This window comes from Bombina bombina, chromosome 7 (assembly GCF_027579735.1).
Source record: "Bombina bombina isolate aBomBom1 chromosome 7, aBomBom1.pri, whole genome shotgun sequence".
Classification (NCBI taxonomy): Eukaryota; Metazoa; Chordata; class Amphibia; order Anura; family Bombinatoridae; genus Bombina; species Bombina bombina.
In genome coordinates, this window is record NC_069505.1 from 489,193,094 (window position 1) to 489,210,641 (window position 17,548).

General features: G+C 40.7%; 1 protein-coding gene across 2 annotated transcripts in view; it reads left to right on the forward strand.

Annotated features, from left to right (window-relative positions):
• The window catches only part of RASGRP4 (RAS guanyl releasing protein 4), a 114,974-nt gene extending 109,847 nt beyond the window's left edge, over positions 1-5,127 (forward strand). For both annotated transcript variants that reach the window (XM_053721621.1, XM_053721622.1), the window contains exons 15-16: positions 24-271; positions 4,525-5,127. In XM_053721621.1, coding sequence (XP_053577596.1) covers positions 24-271; positions 4,525-4,731 — 455 coding nt within the window. In that variant the 3' untranslated portion in view covers positions 4,732-5,127. The remainder of the gene's footprint in view (positions 1-23; positions 272-4,524) is intronic.
• The last annotated feature ends 12,421 nt before the right edge of the window (positions 5,128-17,548 follow it).

Consider the following 17,548-nt stretch of genomic DNA (forward strand, 5'->3'; position numbering starts at 1 on the left):
ATAACTGTGTCCTTACATTGCAGGTTTGGATAAGGACATAATGCTAAGCTGGACATCTGACCCACTGAGTCCAACAAGTCACAAAACAGATACAAATGAGCCACCAGAAAAACTCCTTTGCCAAAAAGCTTCACAGACTGATGAGAATTTAATTGAAGAAAGGTCTACTTACCATTCACTTGTAAAAAGTCTGGATCATACCAAAACCTGTCACGGGGAATCCTTGCAAAAATCTACATACTCCCTAGACCATCTAAGTAAGCTAGAGAAGGTAAAAGAGAAATATTTACTAGAGATACTGCTATAAACAATATCTCTGAGGTTGAAAGTTTTGTAAACATCGTCTTCTAATTTTCTGAGACTTTGACCAACTTACATTTTACATTGACCCTATGGTTTATTTGCTAAATAATCAAGAAATATGCTTAAAGGGACAGTCTACTCAGAATTAAACGTTCATGATTCAGTTAGGACATGTCATTTTAAACAACTTTTCAATGTACTTTTATCATCAAATGTGCTTTGTTCTCTTGGTATTCTTAGTTCAAAGCTAAATCTAGGTAGGCTCATATGCTAATTTATAACCCCTTGAAGGCCGCCTCTTATCTCAGTGAATTTTGACAGTTTTTCCCAGCTAGAGGGCGTTAGTTCATGTGTGACATATAGATAACATAGTGCTCACGCATGTGGAGTTACCTAAGAGTCAGCACTGATTAGCTGTAATGCAAGTCTGTCAAAAGAACTGAGATAAGGGGGCAGTCTGCAGCGGCTTAGATACCAGGTAATCACAGAGGTAAAAAGTATATTAATATAACTGTGTTGGTTATGCAAAACTAGCGAATGTGTAATAAAGGGATTATCTATCTTTTTAAACAATTAAAATTCTGGTTCAGACTGTCCCTTTAACAGATTCTGTTCAGATGTTATAACATAATTCTTTGGGGACTGTTTATTATTTTAAGAGAGGGATGTCAAGCTAGCAGTGTTTGTCTTACAGAGAAGTTTTGGGAGTCTAGGGAGTTACATGATAGATTTTATTCTGAAAAGATGAGTGTTTGTACATTGTTTAAAGCAGGGGTATCAAACTCAAAGTATCTGGGGGCCACTGGCCAAGTGTTCTTCTCCTATGGGGGCCACTTGAACTGAGTTAGTGCTCCGGGAACTGAATATACTTTTAAAATGTTTAGTTATGAAAGTATATTGCAAAGTTGTTATATTGGGCATTGTTTATTTTGCCCCATTTTAATGTAATTTAGCTGTAAAAATTGTAGATTTTCAAATTCTCAGAGCTGGAAATGCAAACTCCTAAAGGCTAATTCTGCTACATATGGGTTCCTAATTGGCTTTAAAGGGACACTAAAAATAAAAAACTGTCATTATTCAGAGCATGTAGTTTTAAAAGACTATCCAATTTACTTCCATTAGGAAATTGTACACAGTATTTTTATATACACACTTTCTGAGGCACCAGCTACTACTGAGCAGGTGCAATGGCTCAGTGTATATGAGTCTGTGATTGGCTGATTGCTGTCACATGATACAGGGGGTAGCAAATTAAAAGTAGATTTTCAAATTTGTCAGCTTCCAGATGCCAACTTCTGGGTGCAACTATAGTCTTTTTTCACAAAGTTCCTCTGACACCTGATTATATATGGTGTCTTGTAGAATCCACAATAGCTCAAAGACAGATCGGTAAATTCTGCCCTCTTTGAATCAATTGATTAATAGTTATAAAAGCACAAGTAGTGTAGGGAATTCCCAAAGTGGCATACAGAACTTCTGTTGTAGGCCCAAACTGCAAGAACTGCTAGAGTAGACGGCCAGTTGCGGGAATTACACAAATAAAGTGACGCCATGAAAACAAAGGTTTTGGGTTTGAATTTGATAATGGAGCAAGCAGCAAAGGATAAACAATAGTGAGGTGTGGAAATGGTTCGTAGAGTAGGATGTTATCGGTAGTGGAGTAAGGACTTGATATCATCATTATCTGTGGGAAATGTTCTGCAGGTAAATATGGTAACATCTGGGGAGTGCTAAAAAGAGATGAAGGAGAGGGCACTGTCAAGCCTAACCACAGCACAACAGATTTGTAATGGTATATTAGTGGAGTTACTCATGGTTAAAGAGATTTCTCGTGTGGGTGATGGGGGGGATTTAAAGTGATTGTAACGTTGAATGAATAAGTGCCCGGTAACTAAAAGTAATCTTAAAAACAGGGGCAATTTCATTCATTAAACTTTACGACGCTTATTTTTTAAAATACCTTACTTTATGGAAAGCAGACCAGCAATCCTCTGCCCACAGCTCCTGCTGTAGTTAGCACAGCGATAACGATCCGGCTTCCTCCATTCGTTGCGTGGCCTCACAATGATTGGAGGAAGCCGGATTTAATGAATGAAAGTGCCCGTTTTTAAGATTACTTTTAGTTACTGGGCACTTATTCATTCAACTTTACAATCACTTTCAGTAGATCTGTTTATAATAAATGAACTTTTAGTTGGGTGCAAGCCATCTAAAATGAGATTGCTGCTATCAATTACATAATGTAAAGAAAGGAGAGGGTTTGGAGAAGATAGATTTCGGTATCATTGTGATACTGAAACTCCAAAGAATTTATTAAAGGCACATGAAGCCAAAAATATTTAATTCATTATTCAGATAGAGCATGCAATTGTAAACAACTTTCCAATGGAATCCCATTATCTAATTTGCTTCATTCTCTTGGTATCCTTTGTTTGAAGGAGCAGCAATACACTACTGGGAGCTAGCTGAAAGCCTATGACAAGAGGCATATATGTGCAGCCACCAATCAGCAGCTTCTGAGCTTACCTAAGTATACTTTTCAACAAAGGATACAAAAAGAATGAAACAAATGACATAATAGAAATACAATTGCATGTTCTGTCTGCATCATGAAAGAAAGAAAATTGGGTTTCATGTCCTTTTAATTTGCCAGATCAGAAAGTGTTTACTGAAAAAACAAGGAAGGTAAAAATTGAACCTTCTAGTAGAGGTTGCACCAGAAGAGACACTGGCGTAGTGGTTACAGACAAAACATTTAAACCCTATAGCATAAGAGAAACCAAGAGAAAAGGCAAGCAGCATGTTTTAATATGTTGTTTGTTTTGTTATAGGGACAGTCTACTCCAGAATTGTTATTGTTTAGAGTCAATCCCGTTATTAATCATTCCCCAGTTTTGCATAATCAGCACTGTTATAATAATACACTTTTTACCTCTGTGATTACCTTGTATCTAAGGGGTCTATTTATCATGATGTGAGCGGACATGAGCCGATATTGCATGTCCACTGCACATCGATAAATGCCGACAGCATACACTCCCCTCGGCATTTATCATTGCACCAGCAGTTATGTGAACTGCTGGTGCAATACCGCCCCCTGGAGATTCGCGGCCAATCGGCCACTAGCAGGGGGTGTCAATCAACCCGATCATATTCGATCGGGTTGATTTCCGGCGATGTCTGTCTGTTTCTGGCGAGCCTGAAGGCTCGCCAGAAACACGGGGCATCAAGCTCCATACGGAGCTTGATAAATAGGCCCCTAAGCCTCTACAGACTGCCTCCTTATTTCAGTGTTATTTACAGTCTTGCATTTTAGCCAATCAGTGCTGACTCATAAATAACTCCACAGGAGTGAGGCAGTGAGCTCAATGTTATCTATATGGCACAAATGAACTAGCGTTTTCTAGCTGTGAAAAACTGTCAAAATGTTCTGATTTAAGAGGCGGCCTTCAATTGCAAGTCTGTCAAAGGAATTCAGATAAGGGGGCAGTCTGCAGAGGCTTAGATACAAGGTAATCACAGAGGTAAAAAGTGTATTAATATAACTGAGATAAGGGGCAGTCTGCAGAGGCTGAGATACTAGGTAATCACAGAGGTAAAACGTGTATTAATATAACTGAGATAAGGGGCAGTCTGCAGAGGCTTAGATACAAGGTAATCACAGAGGTAAAAAGTATATTAATATAACTGAGATAAGGAGCAGTCTGCAGAGGCTTAGATACAAGGTAATCACAGAGGTAAAAAGTGTATTAATATAACTGAGATAAGGGGCAGTCTGTAGAGGCTGAGATACTAGGTAATCACAGAGGTAAAAAGTGTATTAATATAACTGAGATAAGGGGCAGTCTGCAGAGGCTTAGATACAAGGTAATCACAGAGGTAAAAAGTATATTAATATATATTATAATGTATAATATTATAACATTGGTTATGTAAATTTGATAATGTGTAATAAAGGGATTATCTAGCTTTTTAAGATGTAGTAGACTGTCCCTTTTAAATTCAAAAGTTGTATTCAATATTGATTGCTAACATTTGGTCTATAGAAATATTTAAGTGATAACGCTAAATAATTGTTTTACAATTTCAATATACAAAACCATTTTTCCATTATAAAAAAACAATATAGGAAATATGAAGTTGTAGCTATTGAATATCAAGAAATAGTTCACTAATGGACCTTCTTGCGAGATATTTTAACTTATCTGCCTCTGTCTACAGGAGAGGGACCAACTAATGCTGGAGAACGCTGGACTTCATTGTGCTAACTCACAGCTCTCAGCAGAAAACGCCAGACTGCTAAGTCACATCTCCGCATTACAGGAGGACTTAAAAGCTCTAAACCTGGAACCTAGGACACAGCCTGCGGTGACGCGCATCTTAGAGTTCATGGATTCTCTCCATTTACAATGTGACCGGAATGCTTGATTTTTGCTTAGGGTCCGAATATCGAAATTTCATCAAAATGCAGTGAAATAATGCAAATAATATTTTTTTACTGCAATATATGTATCTCTCTTACGTGTCCAGAACCTGGTTAAGCAAAATAAACCGCTCTCAAGCTTAAATTCTTTAAAGGGACATTGAACCCAAATTTCTCCTTTCATGATTCAGATAGAGCAGGCAATTTTAAGCAAATTTCTAATTTACTCCTATTATCATTTTTTCTTCGTTCTCTTGGTATCTTTATTTGAAAAAGCAGGAATCTAAGCTTACGAGCCAGCCCATTTTTGGTTCAGAACCCTACATTTAGCCACCAATCAGCAAACGCTATCCAGGTGTTGAACCAAAGATGGGCTGGTTCATGAGCTAACATTCCTGCTTTTTTCAAATAAAGATACCAAGAGAATGAAGAAAAATTGATAATAGAAGTAAATTCAAAAGTTGCTTAAAATTGGCTGCCATATCTGAAGAATGAAAGAAAAAATTTGGGTTCAGTGTCCCTTTAAGGGACCTTACAATACTGAGGAGAGTTCATAGATAATATCACCACATCAGAGAGTTTTAGAGAATTGGGCCCTTATAGTGTTGGGGTTCACAAAGGAAAAAAAAAATAGATAAGAAAATGTAATGTAGATAGTTGTTAAAGAAAATATATTTTTGCGGACTTTTTTTACACAACAAAAAAGAAAATATTTTTTTCAGTGCAGTAATGATCTTCAACTAACTTATCCTAGAAGATGGTCCTTCTTTTAAAACCTCATAATATCTTTTTACAACAATTGCTATTTTAATGAGTGGGTTAAACTCGTCTAATTTATTTGTATCAATAAGTCATGATATTTTCTATTATTTTAATTATTATTACTAATTTTTTTAAAGTAAAAATACAAGAAAAAAATAAAAAAAATTAAAAATGTTGTCACTGTTGTTTGTACAAATAATTTTAGTTTTGATTTCCAGTGACTTATGTGGTTCCAGTAAAATTAAAGGGACACTAAACCGAAATTTCTTTCATCATTCAGACAGAGCTGCAATTTTAAGCAACTTTCTAATTTACTCCTATTATTAATTTTTCTTCGTCTGCTTGGCATCTTTAATTTAAAAAGCTAAATGTAGCCACCAATCAGCAAGCACTTTCCAGGGTTCTGAACCAAAGATGGGCCGGCTCGTAAGCTTACATTCCTGCTTTTTCAAATAAAGATAGCAAGAGAACGAAGACAAACTGATAATAGGAGTAAATTAGAACGTTGCTTAAAATTGCATGCTCTATCTGAATCATGAAAGAAAAAAACTAAATTTATGCTTACCAGATAAATTCCTTTCTTTCCTGGCAGGGAGAGTCCACGACTTCATTCCTTACTATTGGGAAATACAACACCAGGCCATCAGGAGGAGGCAAAGACACCCCAGCCAAAGGATTAAATATCCCTCCCACTTCCCCTATCCCCCCCGAGTCATTCGGCTGAGGGAACGAAGAAAAGTAGGAGAAACGTCAGGGTATAAAGGTGCCAGAAGAAAAACAAAAAGAGAGCAGCCCAAACAAAGAATAACTTACAGGCGGGGTCGTGGACTCTCCCTGCCAGGAAAAAAAAGGAATTTATCTGGTAAGCATACATTTTGTTTTCTTTCCATAGAGCAGGGAGAGTCCACGACTTCATTCCTTACTGTTGGGAAAACAATACCCAAGCTCCAGAGGAATAACGGGAGGGAACAAAAAAGAGGCGGACCCTAATCTGAGGGCATCACAGCCTGCAAAACCTTTCTCCTGAAAGCTGCTTCACCCGAAGCAAACACATCAAACTTGTAAAATTTAGAAAAAGTGTGTAAGGAGGACCAGCCGCCTTACAAATCTGATCCATTGAGGCTTCGTTCATAAATTCCGGAAGCTCAGCTAACCTCTTGTGCAGCAACACTGACAGGGTCAATATCCGTCCCATCAGAAAACTAGCAGATAGACCCTTCTCCAGTCCATCCTGGAGAAAAGATAGAATTCTTTAACTTTAACCTCATGCCAAAAAAAACGACGCTCCTCACACCAGTGCAGGTAAATCTGCAACACCTTCCTTATGGTAGATGCGTCGAGTAACTGGCTTATGAGCTTGAATTAAAGTGTCGATAACACTATCAGAAAAACCTCTCCTGGCTAAGACTAAGCGTTCAATCTCCACGCAGTCAGCCTCAGAGAATCTAGATTTTGATGAAGGAAAGGTCCCTGTATCAGCAGGTCCCTGCGACAAGGTAACCTTCACGGAGGAGATGAGGACATCCCCACCAGATCCGCAAACCAAGTCCTTCACGGCCAGAATGGAGCAATTAGAATCACTGATGCTTGCGCCTGTTTGATGCGGGCCACCAAACAAGGGAGAAGAGGTAATGGAGGAAAGAGATATGAGTCTGAACCTCCATGGAACTGCTAGGGCATCTATTAGAACAGCGTGAGGATCCCTCAATCTCGACCCGTACTTGGGTAGTTTGGCATTGAGACAGGAAGCCATGAGGTCTATCTCCGACAAACCCCCATCTACTGCATATCTCTGGAGACAACATGGTATTTGAGATACAACACTCCAAGGATCACTCTCTCTATGCTAATCCCTATATAGTTAACAGTCCTCCAGTCCTGTTAACCAAAAATGCAAAAAATAAGGGAAGTGCTTAAAAAGCAGAAAGAGATCGCCTATGCAGAAAATATAAGCTAAAATATACAAGTATGTGGTATTTGAAAATAGTGAAAAAAAGTGTGTAAAAACTAAATGCAAAAAGATAAGCAACTATAAACATGTTATTACATTTATTTATGGCAGTAAACTGATAAAAATAAAATTAATAAGCTACAATACAGTGTAATTAATATACAATAAAATGACTAAAAGAATGATGTCGGCATTAGTGGTATACACTATAGATAGTATAAATGCTGATAAAATAAATAAATCTATATATAGCGGTAGTACAATCTCGGTGAATATACAATACAAAATACGTTGGTTTGTTACATAGCAAATATCATAACACTATTATGGCTCAAAAAAGGATTCACAACGAACTGAATGTCAATTCCCAGAGTTTCTCTGATGATAGATGTCTCTTATACAGTATAAGGAAAAGTTCAGTACCTTATATGTACAGTTTGTCTACGTTTGACATCTGAAGTGGGTTTCAGCAAGTTGTAGTAATACAGTCGCGGGTTTGGCTTGGGTGTAGTCAAAATATTATATAATAGTTCCGTTATAAAGGCAGTGCGGTGTTGGTATAATTAGCTAGTCTTCGAGTGGATACTAACTCCAAGTGACTGCTGTGCAAAAAGCAGCGTCCGTCCCAATGTTAGGGATGTTTCTGCAAAGGGTTTCTGTTTGCAGGAATTATGCATACACAGTGTACTCCAAAGGATCCGTGGAGTATTATGCACCTGTACGCGTTTCTTGATAAAGGCATCTTGATAAAGGCCGGTACGGCTGAATCGAGTATATCTGCTCACTTATAACTGTACGTTATCCACTTCCAAAGGAAATTGCTAGTAGGACAGGTGCATTGAGCCACTATGTATTAAACAAGTGTACTCTACATGCGTAATCCCTGTCCACAAAGTAGAAATAGAATTAGCAGCGCTAAAAGCACGGATATAATTAAATATCAAATAGGAGATGTTTTATCAATATAAGCAGTTTATTAGATATATGTTAGAATGCGGGGTTAAGAAAAAAAATTAAAATTTAACTATCTGTATAGGGACGTCTCCCAATCTAAAAAATATTTTTGTATATGTATAATTCCTGCAAACAGAAAGACGTGGACTCCTTGCTCAGTGTGCTTAGAGGAATACTGCTACACCTCACTGACGAAGCCCAATGAAGGCCGAAACGATCGTCTGGGGTTGCTTTGTTCCTTGTTCAGAGAGGAATTGCCTGGTATTTCGGTGCTGGACTGACCGTAATAGGCGGGATCAGACTGATATACTACAGGAAAGTTCTACTCTGTGAAAAGCATTGCTGGGCTAAAAGAAGTTGCACCCAGGTGGTAAATCGCCATAGAACAGGCTAACAATGGTATTGAGCTGGTTGTTCGTTCCTGTGAGTGCATTTCTCTCTGTGTGTATTTAGTCTCCCTATGGGAAAAAGGGGAAACCAGACGTGGACTCCTTGCTCAGTGTGCTTAGAGGAATACTGCTACACCTCACTGACGAGGCCCAATGAAGGCCGAAACGATCGTCTGAGGTTGCTTTGTTCCTTGTTCAGAGAGGAATTGCCTGGTATTTCGGTGCTGGACTGACCGTAATAGGCGGGATCAGACTGATATACTACAGGAAAGTTCTACTCTGTGAAAAGCATTGCTGGGCTAAAAGAAGTTGCACCCAGGTGGTAAATCGCCATAGAACAGGCTAACAATGGTATTGAGCTGGTTGTTCGTTCCTGTGAGTGCATTTCTCTCTGTGTGTATTTAGTCTCCCTATGGGAAAAAGGGGAAACCAGACGTGGACTCCTTGCTCAGTGTGCTTAGAGGAATACTGCTACACCTCACTGACGAGGCCCAATGAAGGCCGAAACGATCGTCTGGGGTTGCTTTGTTCCTTGTTCAGAGAGGAATAGCCTGGTATTTCGGTGCTGGACTGACCGTAATAGGCGGGATCAGACTGATATACTACAGGAAAGTTCTACTCTGTGAAAAGCATTGCTGGGCTAAAAGAAGTTGCACCCAGGTGGTAAATCGCCATAGAACAGGCTAACAATGGTATTGAGCTGGTTGTTCGTTCCTGTGAGTGCATTTCTCTCTGTGTGTATTTAGTCTCCCTATGGGAAAAAGGGGAAACCAGACGTGGACTCCTTGCTCAGTGTGCTTAGAGGAATACTGCTACACCTCACTGACGAGGCCCAATGAAGGCCGAAACGATCGTCTGGGGTTGCTTTGTTCCTTGTTCAGAGAGGAATTGCCTGGTATTTCGGTGCTGGACTGACCGTAATAGGCGGGATCAGACTGATATACTACAGGAAAGTTCTACTCTGTGAAAAGCATTGCTGGGCTAAAAGAAGTTGCACCCAGGTGGTAAATCGCCATAGAACAGGCTAACAATGGTATTGAGCTGGTTGTTCGTTCCTGTGAGTGCATTTCTCTCTGTGTGTATTTAGTCTCCCTATGGGAAAAAGGGGAAACCAGACGTGGACTCCTTGCTCAGTGTGCTTAGAGGAATACTGCTACACCTCACTGACGAGGCCCAATGAAGGCCGAAACGATCGTCTGGGGTTGCTTTGTTCCTTGTTCAGAGAGGAATTGCCTGGTATTTCGGTGCTGGACTGACCGTAATAGGCGGGATCAGACTGATATACTACAGGAAAGTTCTACTCTGTGAAAAGCATTGCTGGGCTAAAAGAAGTTGCACCCAGGTGGTAAATCGCCATAGAACAGGCTAACAATGGTATTGAGCTGGTTGTTCGTTCCTGTGAGTGCATTTCTCTCTGTGTGTATTTAGTCTCCCTATGGGAAAAAGGGGAAACCAGACGTGGACTCCTTGCTCAGTGTGCTTAGAGGAATACTGCTACACCTCACTGACGAGGCCCAATGAAGGCCGAAACGATCGTCTGGGGTTGCTTTGTTCCTTGTTCAGAGAGGAATTGCCTGGTATTTCGGTGCTGGACTGACCGTAATAGGCGGGATCAGACTGATATACTACAGGAAAGTTCTACTCTGTGAAAAGCATTGCTGGGCTAAAAGAAGTTGCACCCAGGTGGTAAATCGCCATAGAACAGGCTAACAATGGTATTGAGCTGGTTGTTCGTTCCTGTGAGTGCATTTCTCTCTGTGTGTATTTAGTCTCCCTATGGGAAAAAGGGGAAACCAGACGTGGACTCCTTGCTCAGTGTGCATAGAGGAATACTGCTACACCTCACTGACAAGGCCCAATGAAGGCCGAAACGATCGTCTGGGGTTGCTTTGTTCCTTGTTCAGAGAGGAATTGCCTGGTATTTCGGTGCTGGACTGACCGTAATAGGCGGGATCAGACTGATATACTACAGGAAAGTTCTACTCTGTGAAAAGCATTGCTGGGCTAAAAGAAGTTGCACCCAGGTGGTAAATCGCCATAGAACAGGCTAACAATGGTATTGAGCTGGTTGTTCGTTCCTGTGAGTGCATTTCTCTCTGTGTGTATTTAGTCTCCCTATGGGAAAAAGGGGAAACCAGACGTGGACTCCTTGCTCAGTGTGCATAGAGGAATACTGCTACACCTCACTGACGAGGCCCAATGAAGGCCGAAACGATCGTCTGGGGTTGCTTTGTTCCTTGTTCAGAGAGGAATTGCCTGGTATTTCGGTGCTGGACTGACCGTAATAGGCGGGATCAGACTGATATACTACAGGAAAGTTCTACTCTGTGAAAAGCATTGCTGGGCTAAAAGCAGTTGCACCCAGGTGGTAAATCGCCATAGAACAGGCTAACAATGGTATTAAGCTGGTTGTTCGTTCCTGTGAGTGCATTTCTCTCTGTGTGTATTTAGTCTCCCTATGGGAAAAAGGGGAAACCAGACGTGGACTCCTTGCTCAGTGTGCTTAGAGGAATACTGCTACACCTCACTGACGAGGCCCAATGCAGGCCGAAACGATCGTCTGGGGTGCTTTGTTCCTTGTTCAGAGAGGAATTGCCTGGTATTTCGGTGCTGGACTGACCGTAATAGGCGGGATCAGACTGATATACTACAGGAAAGTTCTACTCTGTGAAAAGCATTGCTGGGCTAAAAGAAGTTGCACCCAGGTGGTAAATCGCCATAGAACAGGCTAACAATGGTATTGAGCTGGTTGTTCGTTCCTGTGAGTGCATTTCTCTCTGTGTGTATTTAGTCTCCCTGCGACAAGGTAACCTTCACGGAGGAGATGAGGACATCCCCACCAGATCCGCAAACCAAGTCCTTCACGGCCAGAATGGAGCAATTAGAATCACTGATGCTTGCGCCTGTTTAATGCGGGCCACCACACAAGGGAGAAGAGGTAATGGAGGAAAGAGATATGAGTCTGAACCTCCATGGAACTGCAAGGGCATCTATTAGAACAGCGTGAGGATCCCTCAATCTCGACCCGTACTTGGGTAGTTTGGCATTGAGACAGGAAGCCATGAGGTCTATCTCCGACAAACCCCCATCTACTGCATATCTCTGGAGACAACATGGTATTTGAGATACAACACTCCAAGGATCACTCTCTCTATGCTAATCCCTATATAGTTAACAGTCCTCCAGTCCATAAGGGAAGTGCTTAAAAAGCAGAAAGAGATCGCCTATGCAGAAAATATAAGCTAAAATATACAAGTATGTGGTATTTGAAAATAGTGAAAAAAAGTGTGTAAAAACTAAATGCAAAAAGATAAGCAACTATAAACATGTTATTACATTTATTTATGGCAGTAAACTGATAAAAATAAAATTAATAAGCTACAATACAGTGTAATTAATCCTATATTATAAAAGACAAGAGTTTGTCTGAAGCCGTCATGCGCAGTTCAGACAAACTCTTGCAGCTGATCGCACGCGCACCCACCCGACAGCAGCGCGAGGAGAGAGAGAGAGAGAGAGAGAGAGAGAGAGAGAGAGAGAGAGAGAGAATAAATACAACACGGCCCGTGTGAACGGGCTTTAGGACTAGTATACAATAAAATGACTAAAAGAATGATGTCGGCATCAGTGGTATACACTATAGATAGTATAAATGCTGATAAAATAAATAAATCTATATATAGCGGTAGTACAATCTCGGTGAATATACAATACAAAATACGTTGGTTTGTTACATAGCAAATATCATAACACTATTATGGCTCAAAAAAGGATTCACAACGAACTGAATGTCAAGTCCCAGAGTTTCTCTGATGATAGATGTCTCTTATACGGTATAAGGAAAAGTTCAGTACCTTATATGTACAGTTCGTCTACGTTTGACATCTGAAGTGGGTTTCAGCAAGTTGTAGTAATACAGTCGCGGGTTTGGCTTGGGTGTAGTCAAAATATTATATAATAGTTCCGTTATAAAGGCAGTGCGGTGTTGGTATAATTAGCTAGTCTTCGAGTGGGTACTAACTCCAAGTGACTGCTGTGCAAAAAGCAGCGTCCGTCCCAATGTTAGGGATGTTTCTGCAAAGGGTTTCTGTTTGCAGGAATTATGCATACACAGTGTACTCCAAAGGATCCGTGGAGTATTATGCACCTGTACGCGTTTCTTGATAAAGGCATCTTGATAAAGGCCGGTACGGCTGAATCGAGTATATCTGCTCACTTATAACTGTACGTTATCCACTTCCAAAGGAAATTGCTAGTAGGACAGGTGCATTGAGCCACTATGTATTAAACAAGTGTACTCTACATGCGTAATCCCTGTCCACAAAGTAGAAATAGAATTAGCAGCGCTAAAAGCACGGATATAATTAAATATCAAATAGGAGATGTTTTATCAATATAAGCAGTTTATTAGATATATGTTAGAATGCGGGGTTAAGAAAAAAAATTAAAATTTAACTATCTGTATAGGGACGTCTCCCAATCTAAAAAATATTTTTGTATATGTATAATTCCTGCAAACAGAAAACCTTCACAGAAACATCCCGAATATTTGGACGGACGCTGCTTTTTGCACAGCAGTCACTTGGAGTCAGTATCCACTTGAAGACTAGCTAATTATACCAACACCGCACTGCCTTTATAACGGAACTATTATACAATATTTTGACTACAAGCCAAGCCAAACCCGCGACTGAATTACTACAACTTGCTGAAACCCACTTCAGATGTCAAACGGAGAGGAACTGTACATATAAGGTACTGAACTTTTCCTTATACCGTATAAGAGACATCTATCATCAGAGAAACTCTGGGACTTGACATTCAGTTTGTAGTGAATCCTTTTTTGAGCCATAAGAGTGTTACAATATTTGCTATGTAACAAACCAACATATTTCTCTTGTATTGTATATTCACCGAGATTGTACTAGCGCTATATATAGATTTATTTATTTTATCAGCATTTATACTATCTATAGTGTATACCACTGATGCCGGCATCATTCTTTTAGTCATTTTATTGTATATTAATTACACTGAATTCTAGCTTATTAATTTTATTTTTATTGGTTTACTGCCATAAATAAATGTAATAACATTTTTATAGTTTATTATCTTTTTGCATTTAGTTTTTACACACTTTTTTCACTCTTTTCAAATACCACATACTTGTATATTTTAGCTTATATTTTCTGCATAGGCGATCTCTTTCTGCTTTTTAAGCACTTCCCTTAATTTTTGCCTTTTTTGCTGCATATCTCTGCAAAGAGCTCGGGGTGGAGAGACCCTTACCCTGGGTGAAAGGGTTGCCTGCTGAGGAAGTCTGCTTCCCAGTTGTCCATACCTGGAATGTGGATCGCTGATTTGAGATACTTCTCTCAATGCTAAGGAACTTCTCGTTCCTCCCTGATGGTTTATGTAGGCTACTGAAGTTACCGTATATTGTCTGATTGGAATCTGATAAACTGGGACGAACCCAGGAGGGGCCAAGCCATCAGAGCATTGAAGATTGCCCGGAGTTCCAAGATATTGATCATAAGAGTGGACTCCCCTGTGCCCTCCTGGCACCCCAAACTGCTCCCCAGCTGGATAGACTGGTGTCCTTAGTCACAATCTCCCAGGACGGTCTCAAGAATCACGTGCCTTGAGAAAGGTGATTTTGACAGAACCACCAAGAGAGCGAGTCTCTTGACAGGTTGTCCAGAACTATCTGCTGTGCCAGATCGCAATGGTTGCCGTTCCATTGTCTCAGCATGCATAGCTGTAAAGGTCTGAGATGTAATCTGGGAAAGGGAATGATGTCCATACAAGTCACCATGAGACCATTCACCTCCATACACTGGGCCTACGAAGGTCTCAAGGAGGCCGTGAGGGCAAGACATGCTGTTAGCTTGCAATGTATCTGATCTGTTAGAAAGATCTTCATGGACACTGAGTCTATAACTGTGCCCAGGAAATTCACTCTGGTATTTGGAGTAAGCAAACTCTTTTCCAAGTTTATCTTCCATCCATGTGACCGAAGAAGACTTCTGAGTGATCCCTTGCTAAACGAAAAGATGGTGCCTGTACTAAGATATCGTCCAGGTAAGGAGCTACTGCTATACCTCAGATTCTGGCAACTGCTAGAAGAGCCCCCAAGAACCTTCGTAAATATCCTTGGAGCAGTAGATAAGCCAAACGGAAGTGCTATGAACTGGAAGTGTTCGTTCCAGAAAGGCGAATCTCAGGAACTGGAAATGTTCCCTGTGGATCAGAACATGAAGGTATGCATCCTTCAGATCTATAGTAGAGATAAACTGTCCTTCCTGAACCAGGGGAAGGACTGATCATATAGTCTCCATCTTGAAGTAGGGGAAACTTAGAAATTTGTTTAGGCACTTCAAGTCCAGAATTGGATGAAAAGTCCCACTTTTCTGGGAACCATGCAGAGGTTTGAATAGAACCCCAGACCTCTTTCTGATGCAGGTACCAGGATAATTACTTCTAAGGAGACTAGATCCTGAATACAATTTAAAAAGGCTGTCCTCTTCTCTTGTAGACAGTCTGGAGAGTAGGAATCTGCCCCTGGGCGGATGAGATTTGAATCCTATCCGGTATCCCTGAGATACGACCTCCAGAACCCAAGGATCCTGAACATCCTGAAACCAAGCGTCAGAGAAAAGCGACAATCTGCCCTCTACTCGATCCGATCCCGGATTTGTTATCGGTGGGCTTCTTTGTCTGTTTGGACTTGTTCCAGGACTGAGCAGGCATCCAAGTGCTCTTGGGCTGCTTGGGTTTGGATGAAGATTGAGATTGCTGGTATTTGCCCAAACGAAAGGAGCAAAAATTAGAGGACTGCCTTCCATTAGGTCTGTTCTTCTTATCGTGAGGTAGGAAGGCACCTTTCCCTCCAGTAACCGTAGAGATGATAGAGTCCAGACCTGGTGCAAATAAAATATTCCCCTTAAAAGGAAGATAAAGGAGTCTGGATTTAGAAGTCATATCCACAGACCAAGACTTCAACCAGAGGGCCCTACGGGCTAGGACCGCAAAACCTAAAGCCTTAGCCTTCAGGCAAATAATCTGCATATTTGCATCACAGATGAAAGAATCAGCTACTCTTAAAGCTTTAATTCTTTCCTGAATATCCTCGAGGGGAGTTCTGACAGGGAGACGCAGCAGTAGGTGTCGGCCCCAGTCACCGCTGCCACCGGTTGAAATAAAAAAGTAAATTTATGCTTACCTGATAAATTAATTTCTTCTATGGTACTACGAGTCCACGGATTCATCCTTTACTTGTGGGATATAGTCCTCCTGCTAACAGGAAGTGGCAAAGAGCACAACAGCAGAGTTGTCTATATAGCTCCTCCCTTAGCTCCACCCCCCAGTCATTCGACCGAAGGTACAGGAAGAAAAAGGAGAAACTACAAGGTGCAGAGGTGACTGAAGTTTAAAATAAAAAAATATAATCTGTCTTAAAATGACAGGGCGGGCCGTGGACTCGTCGTACCATAGAAGAAATTAATTTATCAGGTAAGCATAAATTTGGTTTCTTCTATAAGGTACGACGAGTCCATGGATTCATCCTTTACTTGTGGGATACAATACCAAAGCTACAGGACACAGATGAACGGGAGGGACAAGACAGATGGTTAAACAGAAGGCACCACTGCTTGAAGAACTTTTCTCCCAAAAATAGCCTCCGAAGAAGCAAAAGTATCAAATTTGTAAAATTTGGAAAAGGTATGAAGCGAAGACCAAGTCGCAGCCTTACAAATCTGTTCAACAGAAGCATCATTTTTAAAAGCCCATGTGGAAGCCACCGCTCTAGTAGAGTGAGCTGTAATTCTTTCAGGAGGCTGCTGTCCAGCAGTCTCGTATGCCAGGCGGATGATGCTTTTCAGCCAAAAAGAAAGAGAGGTAGCCGTAGCTTTTTGACCTCCACGTTTTCCAGAATAAACAATAAACAAAGAAGATGTTTGACAAAAATCTTTGGTTGCTTGCAAGTAAAACATCAAAGCACGAACCACGTGCAAGTTGTGCAACAGACGCTCCTTCTTAGAGGAAGGATTAGGACACAGAGAAGGAACAACAATTTCTTGATTGATATTCCTATTAGTAACAACCTTAGGAAGGATTTCAGGTTTGGTACGCAAAACCACCTTATCGGCATGGAAAACAATATAAGGCGAGTCGCATTGCAATGGAGATAGTTCAGAAACTCTTCGAGCCGAAAAGATAGCAACTAAAAACAGAACTTTCCAAGATAAAAGCTTAATATCTATGGAATGCATAGGTTCAAATGGAACCCCTTGAAGAACATTTAGAACTAAATTCAAACTCCATGGCGGAGCAACAGGTTTAAACACAGGCTTGATTCTAACTAAAGCCTGACAGAACATCTGAACGTCTGGAACATCTGCCAGACGCTTGTGCAGCAGAATTGATAAAGCAGATATCTGTCCCTTTAAGGAACTAGCTGATAGCCCCTTCTCCAATCCTTCTTGGAGAAAGGACAAAATCCTAGGCATCCTGGTCTTACTCCATGAGTAGCCTTTGGATTCGCACCAATAAAGATATTTACGCCATATCTTATGATAAATTTTCCTAGTGACAGGCTTTCGAGCCTGAATCAAGGTATCTATGACCGACTCAGAGAAACCCCGCTTGGATAAAATCAAGCGTTCAATCTCCAAGCAGTCAGCCGCAGAGAAACTAGATTTGGATGCTGGAACGGACCTTGAATCAGAAGGTCCTGTCTCAGTGGCAGAGTCCATGGTGGAAGAG